Consider the following 21,693-nt stretch of genomic DNA (forward strand, 5'->3'; position numbering starts at 1 on the left):
TTGACGTTAAAACTTATTGTATTACAACAGTTGGATTTGATTTGATACTTCATTTTCATTTAGTATTAGCTACTTCATATTTTGTGTCAGTTGAATTTGTCGTAGGAATATTAGATGTTAACTAATATTAGGTTTCAATAAAAATTAAATTTTCAATGTAATTTATTTTGAAAAAATTCAAATATTAAGGAAGAAAAATGGAGACAGAAATATTTGTCACCAATTAGGACAGAAAACATTGTCATGAGTAGAGATAGAAACAATATGTTGATAAAGGAAAAAAAAAATTCGATCACTAGCAGAGACAGAAACAATGTCACTAATAGAGATGAAAAACTTATATCCCTAATAGATTACACATATTTCACGTGCATAAATTAGCGATAGAAAACAATATCACAAGGATAAATTTATCCATCCCTATCAGGGAGGGAAATATTTTTGTTTCTGATAGTAACAGAATTTTTTTCGTCTCAGATAAAGACAGATTTGTTTTGTCCTAAAATTCGTCTCTATTATATATGGATTCATAGTTTCGTCTCAAACTTGTTAGTGACAAGCCATTTATTGACTAATTTTTTCCTATCCCTAATTACGTCACTAGCTTATTTAGTGACCAAAATATTTCACTTCGTGACGGAATTATTTGGTTTCTAATTGATGTTTTTTTTAGTAGTGATATACTGATATCTAGCTTAATTATTATCTTTGTTTTTTTATTGCTAATATTTAATCCTATTTGTCATACGAAGATCCCACTATCTTCAATGCAAGTGGAGCACTCGTGAGTCCTCCTATCTATCTACGCACAAAACAATATCCTATTAAATAATTAGGCCTTCAATTTCTTCAAAAATATTATCATTAGGGAAGCATGGAGTTAGTTAATTCTCAATTTTCCACTTACCCACTTAAAAGAACCTTCATCGAAATCAATGATTAAAATCCCTCCAATTCTTTCCTTTACAATGTTAAGATAGTGTAAAATAACCAATTCAACCAAATAAATAAATGATAATTATTTTAATAATTTTATAATAATATCCCTAACAGGTTGAGTTCCATTCATTAATTTCCTTTCCCGGGCCAACAAATAATTGAGTACAATGCCAAAATAATCAATTAGCAAATGAAACAAAACTAAAAGGGGTTATTATAATCAACTCACATACTCAAACTAAAAAAAATAAATATGGTGATGCCTGTCTATTAGAATGACTCAAGTTAATCAATGAAAGAAATATCTCACACTACACGCCTAGAATCTTACCCACTAAAATTTTTGGATTATAACATGCCATTTCAATTCTGGTTAAGTGTGTAGATATTTAATTAATATATATAGTTGGGTATTATGGCTTACAAGAATCATATGTTGATATGACTTGAGCTAAAAAGCTCTTCCACTGTAAAAATAATCACTTTGCTCAATACTATATAATATCTCAAAGAAAAGAGAAAATGAAGAGGATACGACACCATGAAGTTACTCATGATCAGTCCAATCCAAAATGGCACTTGTTTTAAAATTAATACATATTATCAAGTTTTTCTTTATTATTAAATTGGTAATACAAAAATGAAACTTTCAAAGTAAAACATATGTTGAAGCATGAAATCAGAAAAAGAAATAAATTGAAGGTAACTAAAAGGATCATGATCCAACCACATTGATGGAACATTTAAGGGGCATTGCGATAGCTTTTCCCTCCCACTCCCTTCCCAAAATTTTCTTTTTGTATTGAATATTGTTTAATGTTTATTGTAAGGGGTTATCACTTCTCATGCAACAGCAAAATTCCTCTTCTCCGGTTACTGAAACAAAATTATGTGGGTCCCGTTTCATTGAAAAGAAAAAAATTCAAAAAAGCATTGCACATTTCTCGATGAGTCAGCTATAAAAAAACTTCTTCGACAGTCGCAGAAGAACTATATTTCCGTTATTGTAATTAGTTCTTGTTGGTCAGACTTAACATGTTTGTTTCATTTTTTTTGTAACATTGAAGAATTGAACACACAATCTATTATATAGTTACCCACATCTCTCACCACTAGACTAACTGTAGTGGCTTTTTGTTTCATTGATCATGATTTCTTCATCTAATTTCAAATTTTAACTTAATTAATGAACTTCCTTTTTTATTCTATATGTATATAACTTGACTAAATAATCATGGCACAAGTTTACATTTATACACTTCTTACATATTCTAATGTAATTCATTGAATAAAACCCTGGTTTATTAATTTTGCTATAACTTTTTTGAGTATGTGTTACAATTAAATTGCAAGGTACGAGACTTGAGTCCCACATTGATTATATGGGTGACTAATGTGAGATTTACAAGGACTTTGGGCTCTCCTACCTCATAAGCTAGCTTTTGGGGTGAGTCTCTCTCAAAGTTTGTATCAATTAGTATCAGAGTCTTCCACTGTGTCTCCTGGCCACAATCATGCAGCGCGGATGGTAAGTTGGTAACGCTGGCATTGCAATGTTCGCCTAGGGTTAGTAAAAGACTAACGCAAAATCAGACCGCGTGAGTGCCAAGACTACCGTGTTGTTAGGTTTTGCTCTTTCACTAAAGCCCAATTGGGCCTAGTGTCTAAGAAAATCCCAAGAAACCTAGAGCCTATTCAACTCTGGGCTAGGATTTTTTGGAACCCATATGTTCTACACTTATATTCATCAGCCTCTTAAGGTCTTCACTTGATGGTTACATAGGCTGAAGTAAGGTCATCTCCGTGATAGTAAGAGAGTACCCACATATCAGTCCTATTCCCCCTTAAGAGATAGACTAGAAGATCTATTACTAGCCAGACTCAAGGAGTTTGTTCGTGTAGAGGAGAGTAGTTCGTGAAGAGGAATCAAACACGAGGAGATACTACATAGATCTGGGCAACAAGAGGTAAACATAAAACAATGATGATCCATCGTATCCCAAATCCCAATGGTCTAAACATTTTCGCAGATCCAATAATTCCTTCAATTGGTACTAGAGTTGGATTGCGTGTTTGGATGTGAATCTAGTTTTTTTTTTACTTTATTCATGTAATTAGTTAGCTTCGTGAAATATGGCAGCTAGGGTTTTATATTTGTTATCATATATTGGCATGTGTATCCTTTATAATTCCTTTTATAAATATTGATGCTTTTAGTTTTTGGCTTTAATCTGTGGTAGAGATTTGGTTCTATTTTCTTGGGTTGCAACAAGAAGACTAATCCCTTATTATTAGGTTTCCTCCTAGATTTTTTTATTTCAGCTTTTTATATATTTTCGTTGTATTACAAAATTGTAATGAAAGAAGACTAATAAGATGTAAAAAGAAGACATTCACGACTGTTTTGTACTTGTTTGTGATGAATCCGACCTCCGATCGAAAATTCAATATCGTAGACAGATTCAAAACAAAAAATCGAGTCAAATGACAGTTGAAAAACAGAGGTCGGACGCTCCTCACTCTCCACCGAAAGTCCCTGCGAGTGGGCTTCACACTCCGGAGAAGATATAGTGTGTGGGAGCGCATGCCATCTCCATTTGGGGTGATTCCGGTGGCCGTGGCTTCGTCTCATCAAGGTGGTCCTGCTTGTAAAATTTCGTGTCAATCGGACATCATACGGAGACGCAACAGTCGAAACGGTTAGGGTTTCCAAGAAAGAGGTTAGGTTTTCCTGCCTGTTTTTGATATTTTGGACCTTTAAGCCCATGTTTAACATGTGAGTTACATGGTCTTGGGCTTTGGGCTCAAGTTTGTACTCAAGAGCAAGTGAGAGATTGTTGAGTTTTGCTCTTTCACTAAAGCCCAATTGGAACTAGTATGTAAGAAGAGCCCAAGAAACCTAGAGCTCATTCAGCTTAGGTCTAGGGTTTCTTGAAACCCATATATTCTAAACTTATAGTCATCAACCTCTTAAGGTCTTACTTGGTGGTTGCAGAGGCTGGGGTAAGGTCATCTCAGTGATAATAAGAGAGTCTCACACACTAGCCCTATTCTCCCTTGAGAGATAGTCTGGAAGATCTACCACTAGCTAGACTTCAGGAATTTGTTCGTGCAAAGAAGAGCAGTTCATGAAGAAGAATCAAACACAAGAAGATACTGTATAGATCTACGCAGTAAGAGGTAAACATAAAACAATGATGATCTGTCACATCCCAAACCGCAATGGTCTAAACGTTTTCGCAGATCCAATAATTCCTTCAGGTGCATGGTGGAATGTTACGATCTAATTGCTAGGTATGGGACTTGAATCCCACATTGGTTATATGGATAATTAATGTGGGATTTATATGAACTTTGAGTTCTTCTAATTCATGGGCTAGCTTTTGGGATGAGTATCTCTCAAAGTTCATATTAGTATGTTAGATTGTGCCCATATATAACATACAATTTTCGGATACTTCCTCTTTGAGCTTTTTGATAGGCAAAACACCTTTCTAAATTTTTTTTTTTAGTTAAGCATACAGTACAATTTTTTATGCCCCAATCATCTAATTACGAAGATTTTTTTTTTTTTTTTGCTGGTAAGCATAATTTGAAGAATTCAGTTAACATCTTAATAATTTTTATAAGTCAAGTTTAAAGAATTCGGCATGATCTTTGCTCTACAAATTTTTGGTAAAGTTCTTCCAGTAGATCCAACATATACGCAGGTGCGAAGTCGGCAATGCATAGACTGTATTATGCTTTAATAATATTATTATTAATATTATAATAATAATAATATATCTTAGGTTCAATTGGTTTCTTTTCCTTGTTTTTTTAATCAAATGATGTCATTGATGCAATACTGTCATCTTACACGATTTTTTTTTTTTTTGGTACATTGCCAGGAGGTATCCTCATTCAATCTTCTCCGGGCACCATGCCCTCGGAGCACGGCCCGTTTGGGCTAGCCCCTCATTGTAATAGTGGGTGCACTAAGCTTCGCAACCGGAGAAAGGACGAGACTAATCCCCAACCGAAGATTTTTTGGCTTATCCTCTGACCCCAAAGATTTTTCAAGAAACTGCTTGAGGCAGGGTTTGATCCCTGCACCAAGCAATCCCTTAGGGAACTCAGCTGTCAACTGAGCTATCCTTGGGGTTGCTTACACGATTTTCAATTGAAACGATCTTGTATTGCCGTCTAACTAACATTATTGGAAGTTATTAATACTGAAAGAAACGTTTATAAAATTAATTTGAGTATGATTAATGTAAAAAAGAATTAACATACTCATTATAAATTACATTTTATGAAAAATAGTTTATTGGTATAAAAGTATAAATTTTTACTTAAAAAATTCAGAATAAGGAAAGGATTAAGGAAGAATGAAATCCCCCCCTACTCTTCTAATATAATTTAAAAATCATAATATTAGAGCAACTCAAAACTTTAACCAACATCATATAATTTAAACAGTGCCTTTTGCCTCTTTAAATTTTTAATGTGCGGGATTTAAACAATATTACAGTTACACACACGTAGATTTATATAAAATATCTCATTAAATATAACTTAAGGTGTATTTAAGAGTTAAATAAATTTGTAATATATAAAATTAGGAGATATTTTGTCTCCTGCTGTAAAAATGGTAGAACCCACCACTTTAAAAGAAAGAGAGAGAGAGCTCAGACACAATTTTTGATTGGTTAGGGAGGGAGAAAAACATATCCCGTACAATTATTAGAATCCAAATGTGAGTAGTAAAGTTTCACATTATAGATTAACTAATAATTATATAAGTGAAATACTCATAAATTTAATGTTTTAAGATATTCGTTGATATATGATGTCTGAGCCCATTTATTATAATGAGTTTGTCACTCTGCCCATAAAAATCAATAATTATATGGCCCGTGTGAACTAAATATTTAGATATGATAATTAGTGTTCGAGTTTGATGGGTTAATCAAACCCATGATGTGAAATAAAGGTGTTTATTACCATTGGTTATAAATGGATGTCCACTTACTGTACTAAGTTTGTCACTTAACCCATTCCAACAAAAATACATATAATTTGTCTAAATTCAGTAGAAAAACTTTGATTTCTCTTCGTAAGTTACTTATTTAGAGAGAGAGAAAAGAGGGAGAAATAGTCAAGCATCCCAACTATTTTTGCATCTTATAAGATAACATGCTAAGAGACAGCACTTAACTTTGTTGTGTAAGTTGTAATCTTCTAAAGTTTCAAATGAAGCCTAAGGGACCATGTTTCTTGGGAATATGGTCTTGCTTGTGTGAAAAATGTGTGACTGGCCAGCTACTAATCAAGCATACTCTTGTCACGAGTGATGACCTCATGGGCAAAGATGATAGTGGCCTTGTGGTTGTGGACCTAACAAGTTCCATTCATACTTGTGTTTGGAATCTAGCTTCTTTGTGGACCACACAGTTAGTTACTAGCTAGTTTATTTGGTGAATTGGTGCTAATAAGGCAGAATCTTTTTTTCTGAAAGATATATAATAATATGATTGTGATATTGTTGGCTGTAGGCCACATTACACTTTTTTGGAGTAGTGGAAGAAAGCTGGAATCTACACAAAACACAAATAGGAATAAGGGATGGATTGATATTTACCTTTAATTGTCATATTTTTTAAGGGGGGCATTACCATGTGTTTTCTTACTACCCCAATAACGTTTTCTACATCCCCATTCTCACACCGAGACTCCAAATTTCAAAGTAAACTTGCATGAGTGTGAATGTGGAACGGCTCATACTTATCAGCAATCAATTACTCATAAAAGCTTTGATTGGACTATAAACCAGAGATGAAAGCAATAACTTGCTTATGAGAACCAGCACAGCATTAATTGTGGCGTGATGATCTGCCTAATTTGGATACGACAGAACGCATGGAATTTTGATTGAATAATGTTCGGAATGAATATCGGAACGATATAAATCAACTCCTTTGCACCTTGTGATAGATGGCAGTGTTTCAATATTAGAAAAGACTCAATTATTGATAAAATTTTTAAAACAAATTTATCGAAATTAGTCATGAAATTTTCGACCGAAAACATATTCCATCGAAAATAGAGATGGAACCATTTTGGTCATTACTATTGACGGAATCTTTCTACGTAAAACAAATTTTAATAATTTTTCATCAATTTCTTTTTGACAAAAATCAATTTCCTTCGAAAACATTTACAACTATTTTTGACGGATTTTCATTGATTTTCCATCAAAAATTTTTGATGAAATTCATTTTCCGTTAAAAACCATTACACCAATTTTCGATGGAATTTAATTGATTTTCCGTTGAATTTTTTTTAAGGAATCCATGTGGAACCAATGCACTCTACATAAATAATATAAAAGTTCATCGATTTTGATGATAACAAACAAGCATGGAAAGAAAGTTTCAAAGTGCAACCATAAAAAAAAAGTCTAAAGAAGATCCAGATTCAAGCTTCAAGAGAAAACTCTAAGTCCAAGCAATCTCAAAGTAATATATCTTAGGACTTAGGATTATTTAAAAGGGAAGTTGATTTCTTACATGAACGAAGCTCAAAGTATTTTTCAAATACATTCATTAAATCATCGTTTGACATTTAAATTCAGTCCTAGCATGAAAATCTATTTTTAAATGTTTATCAAATGTTCAAAAGTATTTGAAACTGATTTAAATAAAGAGAAAACTATTTTGCGGCAAAATCCAACCTTTCAACAGGTTGGTAATCGATTACCCTAACAATGGTAATCGATTACCCTTCATGGTAATCATTTACCCACTGTGCAGAAGACAAAATAATGGCTATAAAACGGCTAGTTTGCGAAAGTGAGTAGAAAAACACCCATGAGGCCCACCATAAATAGAGATTATTGTTCCATTGATTGGACAACTCTTCTTGATCATTATTACTCATTTATATCATACTACTTGCATTATTCTTGTCTTCTTGATCATAAATTCTCTTTGAGCTTTATTCTTGTGAGAGTGTCAACACCCATAGTTCTTCAACTTGTATAATGTGTACATTGAGAGTACTTTGAGAGTACTTTGCCACTGTTAAACACCTTCATTTGATTTCTTGAATAGTTAGGGGAGTGAACCTTTTACACTTGAGAGGTCACCAAATTCCTAAGAAAATTTGGAGTAAAAAATTGTAAGGCATCAAGAGCCCGAAGTCTTGAAAAGTTGTAGTGACTTGTCAAGCACCCTCAAGCTTGATAGTTAGTGAAAAAGTTTGATCGAACGACTTCAGTGTGGACGTAGGTCACGATGGTTGTGACCGAACTAAGATACACCTTGTTTGCAATTTCTCTAACCTTAAATTCCTTACTTTAGTTTTGAAATTGTAACTTTAGATTGTGTTTATCTATTTGTTTGCTTACTTTATTGATCACACACTTGCTCTCACACTTAGATTTTTTCTTATTAAATCATTTTATTGAAGAAACACTCTTTAGAATATCAAAAGAGACACTTTGCGAAAAGATTGTAAAACTCAATTCAACCCCCCTTGAGTACTGACGCCACTTGTCCAGCAATCTGTTCTCCGTTGAAAACCATTACAATAAATTTTGATAAAATTTTATTAATTTTCCATCTAAATTTTTTTTTCGGAATCCGATCTCCATCAAAAACTATTACAGCAATTTTTGATGGAATTTCTTTGATTTTTCATCAAAAAAAATTTATGGAATTTTTTTTCTTCGAAAACCATTACAACAATTTTCGATAGAATTTCATTGATTTTTAGTCAAAAAAAATTGATGGAACTTTTCGACAAAAATATATTCCGACGAAATTCATTAAATAAATAATATTTTATGGCTCTCATTTTTCGACGAAATAATCAAACTTTTGACAGAAATGATTCCGTAAATAAAAATTTACGAAAATAAATTTCGTAAATTTTTTTTGGCAAAGTTGAATTTCGTCAAAAAATTTCTATAGAATCTCTAATTCGTTGAAAAAATTACTATCGATGAAGAAAAATTCAATGGCTTAAATTCATCGATAATTCCATCAAAAATTTCATTTTAGACTGAATTTTAACCATTTTCAATTCCGTCAAAAAAATTGACTTTTCTAGTAGTGTTTAGTTGATCAATAAATAATGTATCTATAGAGACTCCATCCATTGTGGAGAATACAATTAGATTATATTTGTACTAAAAGTAAAAAAATCAATAATAATAACAAAGTCTTATGAGAATAATATGTTGATTATGAGTGTAAATAGGTCAGGCTATCATCCATCACATTTTTCGGCTCGATTTATGTTTAATTAGACTTGTCCAAATGTATTTAGTAAAATAGAATAGGCTCAAGCCTTTTAAAAAAATTAGTTTAGAAAATATGTCATGTGTTAGAATTTGTATAGGTAATCTATTGGTTATGAATAATGATGAACCCTTAGTTCATCTCGTTTTTAAGCATGAATTAATATCAATTTGTGTGATTAAATGGATGGAAAAGAGGTTAATGTCCTGGAAATCTCTCAAATACAAGTTCTGAAGCTTATGTTGAAAATTTACATTGTTTTTGTAGGGAAATGAAGCTCAAGAAGCAAAAGAGAAAAGGAAGAAGATTCTGAAGAAGGGGAAGATTCTAAGTTTTAGGCGCTAAAACGCCCAAAACTGAGCGTTTTAGCGCCCTGTTGCACAAAAGATGCTGGTGCTGAACATTAAAACGCCCAAAACTGAGTGTTTTAGCGCCCAAGACAGTTAAAAGCAGTTGGGCATCCGTCAAGGTTGAGCGCTAAAACGTCCAGAAATGAGAGTTTTAGCGCCCATGTCAGTTTTCAGTTGTAATTTGTAAATTATAAAAGGACAAGGGGCCTTCACATTCTGACAGATTCCAGATATCAGATCCAATCCATCATATCTCATTCTGACTTTTCCCATCACACTAGGAGAAGGGAGATCAGATCAGGTCTTTCATAGATCTGATCTGACTCCTCATTTTCTCTGACTTTCCAAATTCTTAGGACTTAGTATTGTAATAGTTAGTATACTTTCATGTAATTGTACTCGAAGATTGAAGACTCAACTATCATGACAATGGAGTTTGATCTTTCTTCTTCTTCTCTTGTTATTATTTGTATTATGTCTGAGTAGAGTCCTTTGTAGTCTGATTCAATGGAACTTAAGTTTGAATTTATGAATGGTTAATTAGATGTTTTGTTTATCTATTATATGATTGTATGATGTTGTCTTGATTAATTCTTCATGTTGAGGAATAGTGTAGAACAGACATGTTTACATTGTTTCTCTATTTTTGACAACTTCATCATCAGTGTTCTAGTAGTCAAGGGATTGATGCTAGCATTCTGATGTGATCTTAAGACCTTAGTAATTAATGCATGTATTAAGAAAGGAATCACCAAGGGATTGGGATTTCTGATTAATGTGTCTATCAGGGTAGTAAGGGATTACATCTTGAGATGATAAGAAAAAGGTTGATCAACATCACATAGTAGATAATTCATAATGGAAATTGGTTCATCTATAAATTCATGTTTGAGGGAAAATGACATCTGACTACTTGTTTACATTATAATTTACATTTTATTTATTTATCAAGTTTTAATTCAATTCAGTGTAGTTTCTGGTGACAAGAAATCTATGCAATCTATGAACTTTTGTTTGATTCAACTCAAGTACATATGGTTAGTCAGTGCTTGACACAAATCCTCGTGGGAACGATATTTACTCATCATTTTATTACTTGTACGATTAGTGCACTTGCTAAACGTCCAACAAATAAGAAGTGAGTTAAGGAAGAAAAGAAAAGAAAGTTGAAAGGGTGTGTGGGTTTTAAAAAGTTCCACATTGCACAACTAGTAGGAGGTGAGGGAGTTTATAAGCTCCCACCTCACACTCCTAAATTGCCCCTTGGGGCACTATAATTTTGTGGAGGGGAGAGGAGCTAGGTGGCCCTTAGTCCACCACACACGCGCGCGCCGCCGCCGCCTTCCGGCCAGCTCGGCTCGAATCAGTTCGTACGTGTGTGTGAAATAAAATACTCATGTCCTTATCCGTTGCTTCCCTCCAAAATTCTTCAACCCAAACGTTCCTTCCCGCCGGCTTTTGAACCAAACTGATTCTTACCTTTCGGTTTAAACCGACACGTTCATTCATAATTGGACCGAACCGGTCACCAGTTGTACCTGTCACCGGTTATACCCATTCCCAGCCGTCAGTCGCGGCGGTTCATCGTGACCGATCAGTATCTATAAATACACCCTGACCCCTTCAGAAATTTCATCCGATTTTCTGCACTGACACTTTGTCGGATTTTTTCTTCATCTGGTTTTGCATGCTTTCTTCCATCTTTTTTGGTGTAATTCCTCTGGCATCATGTTGTGTTCGTTCGGGCTGTTGACTGGTAGTTCCATCAATCTTCAGACGTAATCCGTTCTATCTTGGGAGACACTTGTCCATCAACCTTTGGCATTAGTGAGGGGGCAAATTGTCCTAAGGAGACACTATCTGGGGGCTCAAATTTCTTACACTATTCTGCATACATTTATCACTCTGTTCCATTATCTGACATACTGTAAGTCTGTTCTAATTTCCTTATTGCACTGTGTTTGATAATTCTGATTATTAATTCTCATTTGTTTTATACACGAGATTAAACCTCTTAGTGATTTTTAATATCACCCACTTTCTTCTAAATAACAATATGCTTATTTCATAAGGCATGACCTATAAGCCTATAAGTTAACTTGTATTGCATTATTTATTTAATTAAAATACAATAACTATTTAAATAAATTTTATTAATATTTTTTCTAACTCTTAATATGTGTTGAAAGCTTGGTAGACCAAATAGTCCTAAACCAATTCAATCTACACCAAACCAAACTCATAGCATAAATCAGACTTAAAATATTTTATATAGGTGTTACTTATTTAGTCCAAATCTTAATCTGATTCACCTCATTTATAATCCCTATCATTGATATGGATGAATAACCTCGTACGTGATCATACGTAAAGATTGAGGTGAGACTCAGGGAATTGGGTCAAATGTGAAGCTCAACATACTGAACAAATAAGAAAGTCAAAAAAAAAAAAAAGTATTCATGTGATTCTACAAAGCAAAGGCATCATGTACTTATCAAGCTAAATATTGAGTGGAAACAAAAATCTAATTTGTGATCTTTATCGAAAACAATCATTGTATTTTAAATATATCAGTATATATTAATGTCTGTTAAATTTGAATATCGATCACTAAAATAACCGTATTTAAATTAATGGGATTATTTCTCTCTTGTAGTGAGAGATATATTCTCTTTTGTTTAAGGACAAACAAAGTGGAGTCCACTTATTTTTTTTTTAGCAAAAAAGGAGACATATTTTTCTATGTGAGAGTAACAGAAAAGAATAATATCATGTAATGTGAGCCTATAATTTCCCTTAAATCAAACTACAAATTTGATGTGTCACCATACCGTATTCTCATATGTATGCTTATTTGCTGCCAATATAATAGTGAACAAAACAACAAATAAATGCAAGCATCCTATAAGTATGCAATGGAAATAGCTAAAGTTTCAAGAGAAACTGTACACAATTTCAACAAATAAATTATTTATTTTATAATTAAAAAAATCCATCTCATATAAATATTAGCTCTTTTTTATAACGAGATCCTATAAGTATAATGCTCCTAGACTCCTAGTTCTATTAATATGATGACGGAGTTATAAAATAGTCTGCATTAATGATGAACAAGTAGTTACTATAAAGGAGAAGGTGACAGCTATCCAGTTTAAGTGTGTATTTGCCTTTCTGAATTGGATTTGCCTTGTAGAATCATATCGTCCAAGACAATAAAGTTGCTGTCATTGCAACGTGAATCTCCAATAATTAGTGTCTCACAGAGCAAATGAACTCAAAAAAAAAAAAAAAAAACATTTTCAGTTCACATTCGTAGGCCCTAGGTTGTCCATAGGTCATTTCAAGGTTGCGTGTCTTGAGGGTATCTGGTGCCTGGTTGCTTCCAACATTTAAAGACAGCACAGACCATAAATGTCCATTGCCAAAGATCCATTTTATCACCAAACAACACGATTCTTCAACTAAAGACGTTGATATTTAGTTAGCTATTTAGCCTACATCATCATTTAATAGTAATTATAGTTACTTAGGTGATATTTGGTGCATAGTAGAGGATAAAGTCTGATAATATAAGATCTGATAGTATAAGATTTGATTGTATAAGACCTGATTAAATTTTAATACTATCTAGCGTTTGGCACGGTATTGTATAAAATAATATATTGTATAAGATAATATCATCTAGTATTTGGTAATACACTGTATAATACTATATATGATAAAAATAAAAAAAATTAATAAAAATATCCTTTAATAAAGAATTTATATAATTCTTCAAACAATGTCATATGCTATTAAATTTTATAAAAATTTATTGATGAGTGTGTCCAAAATATAAATTAATTTTTATAAAAATAAAAGTATTCAATTTTAAAAAATTAATATATTGAAAAATTAATTTTTATTTTAATAGATTAATATTAAAATAATATATTAATTTTTGAGAATTATATTGGTCAACAAAGTTAATACATCAATCTCTTATCAGGCCTTATCCTTCACCCTCAGGCCGGATTAAGTTATACATCGTTTTGATGTATTAAGGGATCCTGCTGTATAAGCTTATACTTACGATGGTCACACCAAACAACTGAAAATGTCATAACGTATAGTATAAGCTTATACTATCATGTCTTATACGTCACACTAAACAAGCCCTTAGCCCATAAATTCATTTCAACCGACCCCTTAACTTTGTAAAAAAGATATTGAATTCGATCCCCAAGAGTCTCAACCATTGTTATCAAAAATTAGTGTTAAAACACTATTTAAAGGGAAAAGATAGTCTTATGTCACCGAAGAAAAGTTTTCTTTCCAGCTGATACATCGATTTGGGTGCATTGTTTTTTTTTTTTTTAATAAATAAATGGGGCTCATGCTTTGTTGTGTCTGTGATAGAATGTTGTGTCTGTGATAGGAGATAAGAGATCTTCTATTAAATGAGACTAATCAATCCCTTAAAAATATGTTAAAACGTAAATTAAAATGGTTCTTAGTATTATCGGATAAAAAAAGCTGTATAGAAACGTAAAAACAATAAAAACGCAAGTTTTTAAATTTTACTTAAACTCAATTTTTTATATTTTTTTAAATCTTTTTTTTTTCATTTTTTAAACTCAATTTTCTCTTTTTGTGTTTTTGAAATTATATCATAATTATATGACTTATATCTTTTAAATATAAAGTTATTCATTGAATTTTGAGTAGTACTTTATATAATTTTTTTTTTTTTTACATGTATATATATATATATATAATTTTATATCTTGACTCTAAATAATAAAAATATCATGTTTCTAATCATTTTTACTATTTACGTTTCTACCACCTCTTCTATTTTTTTTGTAAAAATTCAATTTTGACAACATTTGTAACAACTCTTGAAAAAGATAAAGAGACTTAAATCCAAAATCAAATTAAATGAACTTATTAGGCCTTCAAACACTGGTTGGTATTAAAAAAAACACATACATCGTCCAGTAGAATAATCGCAGAGCATGTACAAGGCCACATACTACACATTAATCTACCAATATCTTAGTTGAGTTACATTACACCTGTGAAATTTCACTTCCTACTTCTCTTCTTTTCAAAGTATCAACATTGGCATAAATTGAAGGCATTATATTATGCAACTACAAACAGAACTGAGTCCCAAGTCCTAGCTAAAACTTAAGCCATCTCTTCTCTTTTTCTTTGCTGACAACTGCATTTGATGCAGAGGCATGAACTGCTTCAGCCTCTGCCAAAGCCTTGCGGGTTTCAATTAATTTTCTCATAGCAGCCTCATAAACAGCCTTCTCTTTTTTGTTCATATTCACCATTTGTTCAAGCTTTTCAACCCTCATCTTCAAATCCTTCACCTCATCCTCATAAGCAACCAAAACCCTCCTATCCACCTTTTTACCTTCCCCTGAACCTTTACTTTGCTGCTTCTTCATTGAACCACCATTGAATGCCTCACCATGCATTGCCAGCTGATTGTTTATTAGTGTGAAGACATCTGCCGATTCTTCTTCCTCTTTCGCTGCTCGATTTGCTTCTGCAAATTTCTTCTCGCGTTTTCTCTTGCCACCTCTGCTCCGTTTCTTACGTTGCTTCCCTATGTTCTCTTCTCTTTTATGAGACTCAAGTGCATGATCTAAGGATTGCTTTGGTGGTAGAACCTTCACTGGTATGGGATGTAGCATTCCCTGACCAGTTAAACCTAAACCCATTCCTTCTTGGTAACCCATATTAGCCATCATTTTGGAAGCTACACCTCTAGTGTGGTTCTCCCACTTGGCAAATATAGCAGTTTCAGTTTGAATACCTCTCTGTAGGTTGGTACTCTCCAGAAACCCTAAACCTTGTGATTCCTCTTCATCGAAGTCGCTACAAGAATCGGATCGTTCTAAGCTGGAATCACTCTCCAAGTCACTAGCTTCTGCATACTCAGATAACACCATTTCTTCTGCACCAAGCTTCACAGAACTTCCATCATCCCGAAAAACAACTTGTCCAACTCCAGCCTTTTCGTCCCACGACGAAAGCTCAGCTTCTCTCCAAATGCCTGCATTTGCATTCGCATTTGAGACTGCCCATATACTTGATCCCACAAGGGACGGCTTCCAGATTGTTGGAACATATTTCCTAAGGGAGGACAATTGAACATCAACTCCTGTAAAATATAGATTGTACATGAGCTATTATAATATACTAAACATAATATATCAATAATGAAACGAAAAACAAAAAAACAAAACCCCAAGAAACAAATGGTATAAAGCAGTGATCACATATACTTTAACATAGGCTTACGATATATCAAGGTCACCTGATGAAACCATCCAAACTAACATTAAAATTCAGGTAGAAAAGGGAAGGAGAGAGACGGTTCTGAACCCAAACAATAATTACAGGGATTATAAAGGGTAATCCCTGTATATTCTCGACCACAAAAGTGTAACTGCCCTGGTTTTGGAGGTGTTAGAGATGTTATGGCAGAAGAGGAAAATGGAAAAGAAGATCATAAATGGAAGAAAGATGATGATTTTATTGATGGTATTACAGAAGATCTTAGACGAGGAAAACCTCTTCTAAAAGGGCACTCCCCTCCCTCTGAGAAATTCTCGGCCGAATTCAATTTTTTCCAAAAAGCCCCCTTTTACAGTTAGAGTATTCCATTAATACATCAGGCTAAACCTCTCCACTTAAGGCCTAACTGAATAACTACCTAATTACAAGCCTAACTGCCCAATACAGTAGTTAGAACTAACCTGAGCCACTAATTAATGCCCTTAACTAACTACTAGCTAATATAGGTGGTAATAAAAAGTTGAAGGAAAAATAATTGGATTAACACTTTAACAAAGGGCCGACCCAGTTCAATACCCACTGCGTGAGTGTCTGGGGAAGAGAAACTCGAGTCACGCCTTACCCCTGCTTTGCAAGGAGGCCGAGTCGAACCCGCGACCTGGGACACCACGGCAAGCAAGCTTACCGCTGAGCCAAGCCGGCCCTTCTGGATTAACACTTTAACAATACTAAATTAATTTTTTTCTTTTTCCTTTCTTGGTCTGAGCCCGCAATGTTCTGGTGTGTCTTAAAGCATGTGCCAAGAAGCTATAAACATTGAATCAGAAAAAATTTCTATTTTTAATTAGAAAAAAAAAAAAAAAAGCCAAACACAAAGCCGCAATGAATCTATAATTATACCAACCTATTCTAGGTTAAAGCACACAAGCCACCACACATATTTTTAACATGTTACGAAAAATTTATATCTTATGGAAAAACATCATATCGTAAAAATCACAATTATAATAATAAAAAAAGAGTTTTTCCTTGATATGCTGACTGCTGAAATTATTTAACACTTAAGTGATTAAACTTGGATCCCCAAACTAAAGTTGATTCACATGAACTAGCTCCCAAATCTGAACAAAGACTTGACTCAAAGTTAACAAGGACACAAGAGTCTGCTCATCAAATATCTGCACTTAAAACTCGCTAAAGTTAAGTTTATTACAAAGAGGTCCATGTGAGTTTACCTCTACCCACTTTGGTTCAATTTGCTCAATAACAGTAGCTTACCATGTGATAGGCGACAGTTAGTACCAAACCGACATCGTTGTTGTAAAAAGAACTTGCACATCTGCACTTTGGTGTTCTAGCATTAGTATAATGACATGAAAAATGATTTCATTGGACAATCTGGAACCTAAAGTTTGAGGAATAACAATTCTAGGATAAACTTCTTCAAATAAGTAGTGATTCCATATTTCTTCACACACAAACATATATTATAATGTTCGATCACAATGATATTTCTAGAGTTTCATCATATAAAGCAATTAATTGTGGTTGAGGTTACTGTGAAATCCTTGATATATGATTAAGATGGTGAGATAGGGAGAAAAAATAGACAAGGAGAAAAAGAAAGTGAATGTGCCATATTAAAGGGCCTTGTAACTTCCAATTTGTACTAGTTAGGAATATTTCATTGACTGTGTGCTTGGAACCTCAAAAACACAATTCATTTCCATTGATAAAAAAATTATTGTATAAAACTTTTTTGAAATCATGATTTATTCAGTAACTTAATTCATTTAAAAGGATGCTATATTGTGTAATTTTAATGATATGTAAAACGTATCACTTCCAATACAGTTTGTAAATCATTCAATTAAGATTTCATCTTAAATATTGCACTAAAGTTTTCCAAACACAAGAAAAAAGTTGAAAGCCAAAAATATCATAAAACAGCTAGTGTCCAACTCTCATGAGATGTGTCAGGACTACCAACCTACCATTAACACCACTCATATAAATAATATGTCAAACATGTTGCTAATGAATAAATTTAAAATACAAAGAGAAGAACCTAAGCCGTTGTAACATCAAATATAGAACAAATGTCCACATAGCTGAATGATTTTAACATTTTTTAACAAGAATCCTAGAAATATGGCTTTTATTTTTGACAAAACAAGTTGTATTAGAGTTAGAAAGAGAAACAGCACAAAAAGATGGAGGATAAGGAATCCTCAGACCAGAGAAAGAAAACCAAAACCAAAAAAAAGAAACAAAATTCCCAGAAATGTGGTATTGGAATAATGAAATACAGGAAATTCCATTTAAAACAAAACTCGGCAATTGCCTAACTTTTGTGAGTCATGAGTCATGGTTTTCAGTATTTGAATTACAGCAACCCGCGAGCTGGAAAATATGCACTGTACTGTCTTAGGACTAGAGGTGGTAAATGAACCAGGGGCCTTTCAAGGGCCTTTGGCTCCGCTCGTAAAAGCCTAAGCTTACATGTCTAAAATTGGTTGTAGGAATCAGGCTTGGACTTGTATAAAAGCTCGTTTAGTAAAAAGGCCTCGGGCTCCAATTCAAAAGCTCAGCCTTAGAGCCTCTCAGGCTGGCCTAGTATATTAATTTTTATTTTTATTTTATAATTTTTATACTACTTGTAATAGCCCTTTCTTTCTCCTCAATCCATTTCACCCATTTTATTAGTTAAACAGACTTTTTGAATGATTTTGTTCTATATTATGTTGTTTGGATATAAATTGATTTTATGAATATTTATGAAATTACTAGTGCTGTTGATTGTATATTATGTTTGGATAAATTTTTGTTGTCTTTTTTTTTAAACAGGCTAAACCAAACTTTTATTTTTAATAAATAAGTCAGGCCACAGGCCGATAATTATATTCATAACATGTAACAGGCATAGTCAGGCTGACACATTTAGACACAGGCTTAGCTTTTTAAGACCAAAGTTCAGCTCGGCTCGGTCCGTTAACACCCCTACTTAGGACCAACACTTAACATTTGCTACAATATATCCTGCTTAAACTACGGCAACATACAGCTAATCACTTTCTTCTTCTTTTTTATTTTTGGGGGGGTGGGTTGGGGGGTTTGTATTGGAGACAGCATATATAACCTTACTATTAGGCTTTCTATTTTTCTAGTACTAAAAAAATCCGAGGAAAATTGGAAATATAGCTTAATACCTATCATTGTCTGTGTTTCCTAACTTCAGTGTTTATTAATCAAATTCTATCCAAAATTTGGCAAACTGTTGTTACTTCAAATTCCCTTATTTTCTCATAATTAGTTACAGCAGAGCAAAAGTAGGGGTACAAAAACTGTATTAGTAATATAAAATAGAATACCATAATATACCTTTTTGTCAACACAGTGAAAGAGAAAATGGCCACACTTGACCTGAGATAATCTTACGTACCAGCATATTCTCAGATCTGGGAGTAAGGAATGAAATCTTTGCCACTGAATTATCCAACTGCACCACTTGACCATTGTACCAACGCCCATCTTTGTGACGGAATCTACATTTAGATCCAACAGAATAACAATTTTCCTCCAGTGGCTCTGGTTCAACATCGGTGGGATCAAGGGGCTCCACTTTCTCTTCTTCAGGAAAAATATTAGTGCTATGCAGCACTGAATCAGCTTCCTGTAACAATCGTGCACGTTTTAGGTGAAAAAGTCCTTCCTCTGCATCGTTAATTGCCTGGACAAGTTCCTCGTGAACCTGTAACATCAAAAAAAATTAAGAGATTCGAAGTATAAAATTATCATTGGAATCTTAGATTGGCTTAGAAATCATGGTAGTCAAAATCGCACTCCAAATCTTAAAATCATACGATGCTACATGTTGCACCAGCTTATGGTCATGGATCCTGATCCCAGGTGAGAACACAATCTGCTGGGATTGTAGATAAATTGCATGCTTGTAAAAGAGAACTGAATCGTGTGTTCTTTGCCATTCTTGAATATAATTTTACATAATCGGTAGGATCCTACATTTCATGCTACAACCCCACATTTCACGTATCTAACTCCCTTGTCCAACCAAATGTAAGATCTGAGTTTGACAACCTTAGCCATAATCCCGTGAACACTAGCTCAGAACAATTCTCCAATACAAGTGAATTTTGTTCATTAAGCTGATGCAGCTAGGAGATTTAAAATAACTAATGAGATTTATGTGATTATGGTTGCACTGTAACATGTACAAAACACTAATATGCTTGCTACTAAGAGTCCTTAAGGTCAACAACTAGTTATTGTTTTAACATTCTGACTGTATTTCCTTCTTTAGCAACACAGTTAGCAAGTTAGATGGTTGGCCTTTTTGGGTTTTTCTATAGTTACTATCATTTGTCAATAAGGCACTAGATACATGCCTAACCTAAACCAAAATTGTGTGCAAAAGGAACCAGAGGTAACCTCACTGAAGGAACAGTGCCTCAACAAGCAAGAGGTGCCACCCCCTTCTGGCAGCTTGCATCGGCCCCTTTGACTACACTTATCCAACATACTCAAATCTTAAGTCAAAACACCATAGACTCCATGCGCCGATTGAGTAACATATGACCAAAGTAGTAGAATATTACACAGAACAGCAATCAATCCTATACACCTACATAGCCACAGAACAGCCAACCAATTACTCGAATAGATTTTCCAAGCCAGGTCAGTATTAAAACCACTTCCCAATAAATCCCACCCAGCGAGGACAATTCTTATATGAAGCCTTACTTTTGCATAATTGCAAAGAGGCTCTGGATTCCTAGCCAGGTCAGTACTACAGATTTAAAAATGCAGAAGCCAAAAAGAACCCTAAAAATGACACAAACAATAAATCACATTCATGAACTCCTTCACTCACCATGACTCTCCAATTGTTCATAACCAGAAAATATAAGTCATTAAGATAGTACAAGATTTAATTAAACACCACAACAATTAGAGTTTTTAAGAATGACAAATTTACATTTGAGAAACAGCACATTTCCCAATCCTCAGTATTCCGCTTTTTTTGCCAACAACATGATCAAATTCGAGAAATAAGTAAAAAACTTAAAACATCTAAACTAATTAACCATCACAAATCGGAGAAGCAAATTATCCACCCACAGGACCACGGAAAGTTTCAATCTTTGAACTGAAACAAATGGCCCACTAATAAATTCTCAATTCTTAACACAATTAAGAACCCCACAGAAAAAATAAACGTGCATTCCAACAGAAATTTTAAGTGGTTGTTAAAAAGATTAATTTTTTATTTATTTTTTTACTTTTTTAGGTTTGGATTGAATTGGGAAAAAGAGTATTGAGAGAGGTACCGCGAGGAGCTCGGAATTGGTTGGATCAGAGAGAAGAGCTTGATCAATAGCAAAGAGAGAATCCCTTTGTTCTTGCAATTGAAGTTCGATTTGCTTTTCCAGAACCCTCTCTTCTTCGCTAACCATTGCTTCTCACACACTATCAACGTTAGAGGCTGTTCTTTCTCCCCCTTCCTTCTTTCCCCAATATTGTTTTTGAGTTTTTTTTTTTTTTACAGTATTGTTTTGAGTTTTAAGGTTGTTTGTAGCAATATTATTAAAATCGGCTCAACTCCGTCAGACCAGAAGAACCGAGACCGGACCACTAATCGGTTCGGTTCAAGCGATTTTTTTATAAAGTTCTGGTTCAATCAATTAACTAGTAACGCATGTAACTCGGTCAAAAATTGGTGAACAAGTAAAAACTTGAGTTCAATTAGTGCTAACCCATTAACGATTAACGATTTTTTGGTTGAACCGGTTTTTAAAAATTAT

The 21,693-nt window shown here is 33.6% G+C and overlaps 1 protein-coding gene across 1 annotated transcript; it reads right to left on the minus strand.

Annotated features, from left to right (window-relative positions):
- Positions 1-14,511: 14,511 nt before the first annotated feature.
- LOC133307425 (zinc finger CCCH domain-containing protein 18) lies at positions 14,512-21,413 on the minus strand. The gene is made up of 4 exons (XM_061507935.1): positions 21,220-21,413; positions 19,314-19,622; positions 17,150-17,210; positions 14,512-15,734 (listed from the first exon to the last, which is right to left on the minus strand). The coding sequence occupies exons 1-4, from the start codon at positions 21,343-21,345 to the stop codon at positions 14,740-14,742; spliced, it is 1,491 nt and encodes a 496-aa protein (XP_061363919.1). The 5' UTR covers positions 21,346-21,413; the 3' UTR covers positions 14,512-14,739.
- Between the last annotated feature and the right edge of the window lie 280 nt (positions 21,414-21,693).

Source organism: Gastrolobium bilobum, unplaced genomic scaffold (assembly GCF_033153095.1).
Source record: "Gastrolobium bilobum isolate Gb01-03AN ecotype WA unplaced genomic scaffold, APGP_CSIRO_Gbil_v1 utg13508, whole genome shotgun sequence".
In the NCBI taxonomy this organism is placed as follows: domain Eukaryota; kingdom Viridiplantae; phylum Streptophyta; class Magnoliopsida; order Fabales; family Fabaceae; genus Gastrolobium; species Gastrolobium bilobum.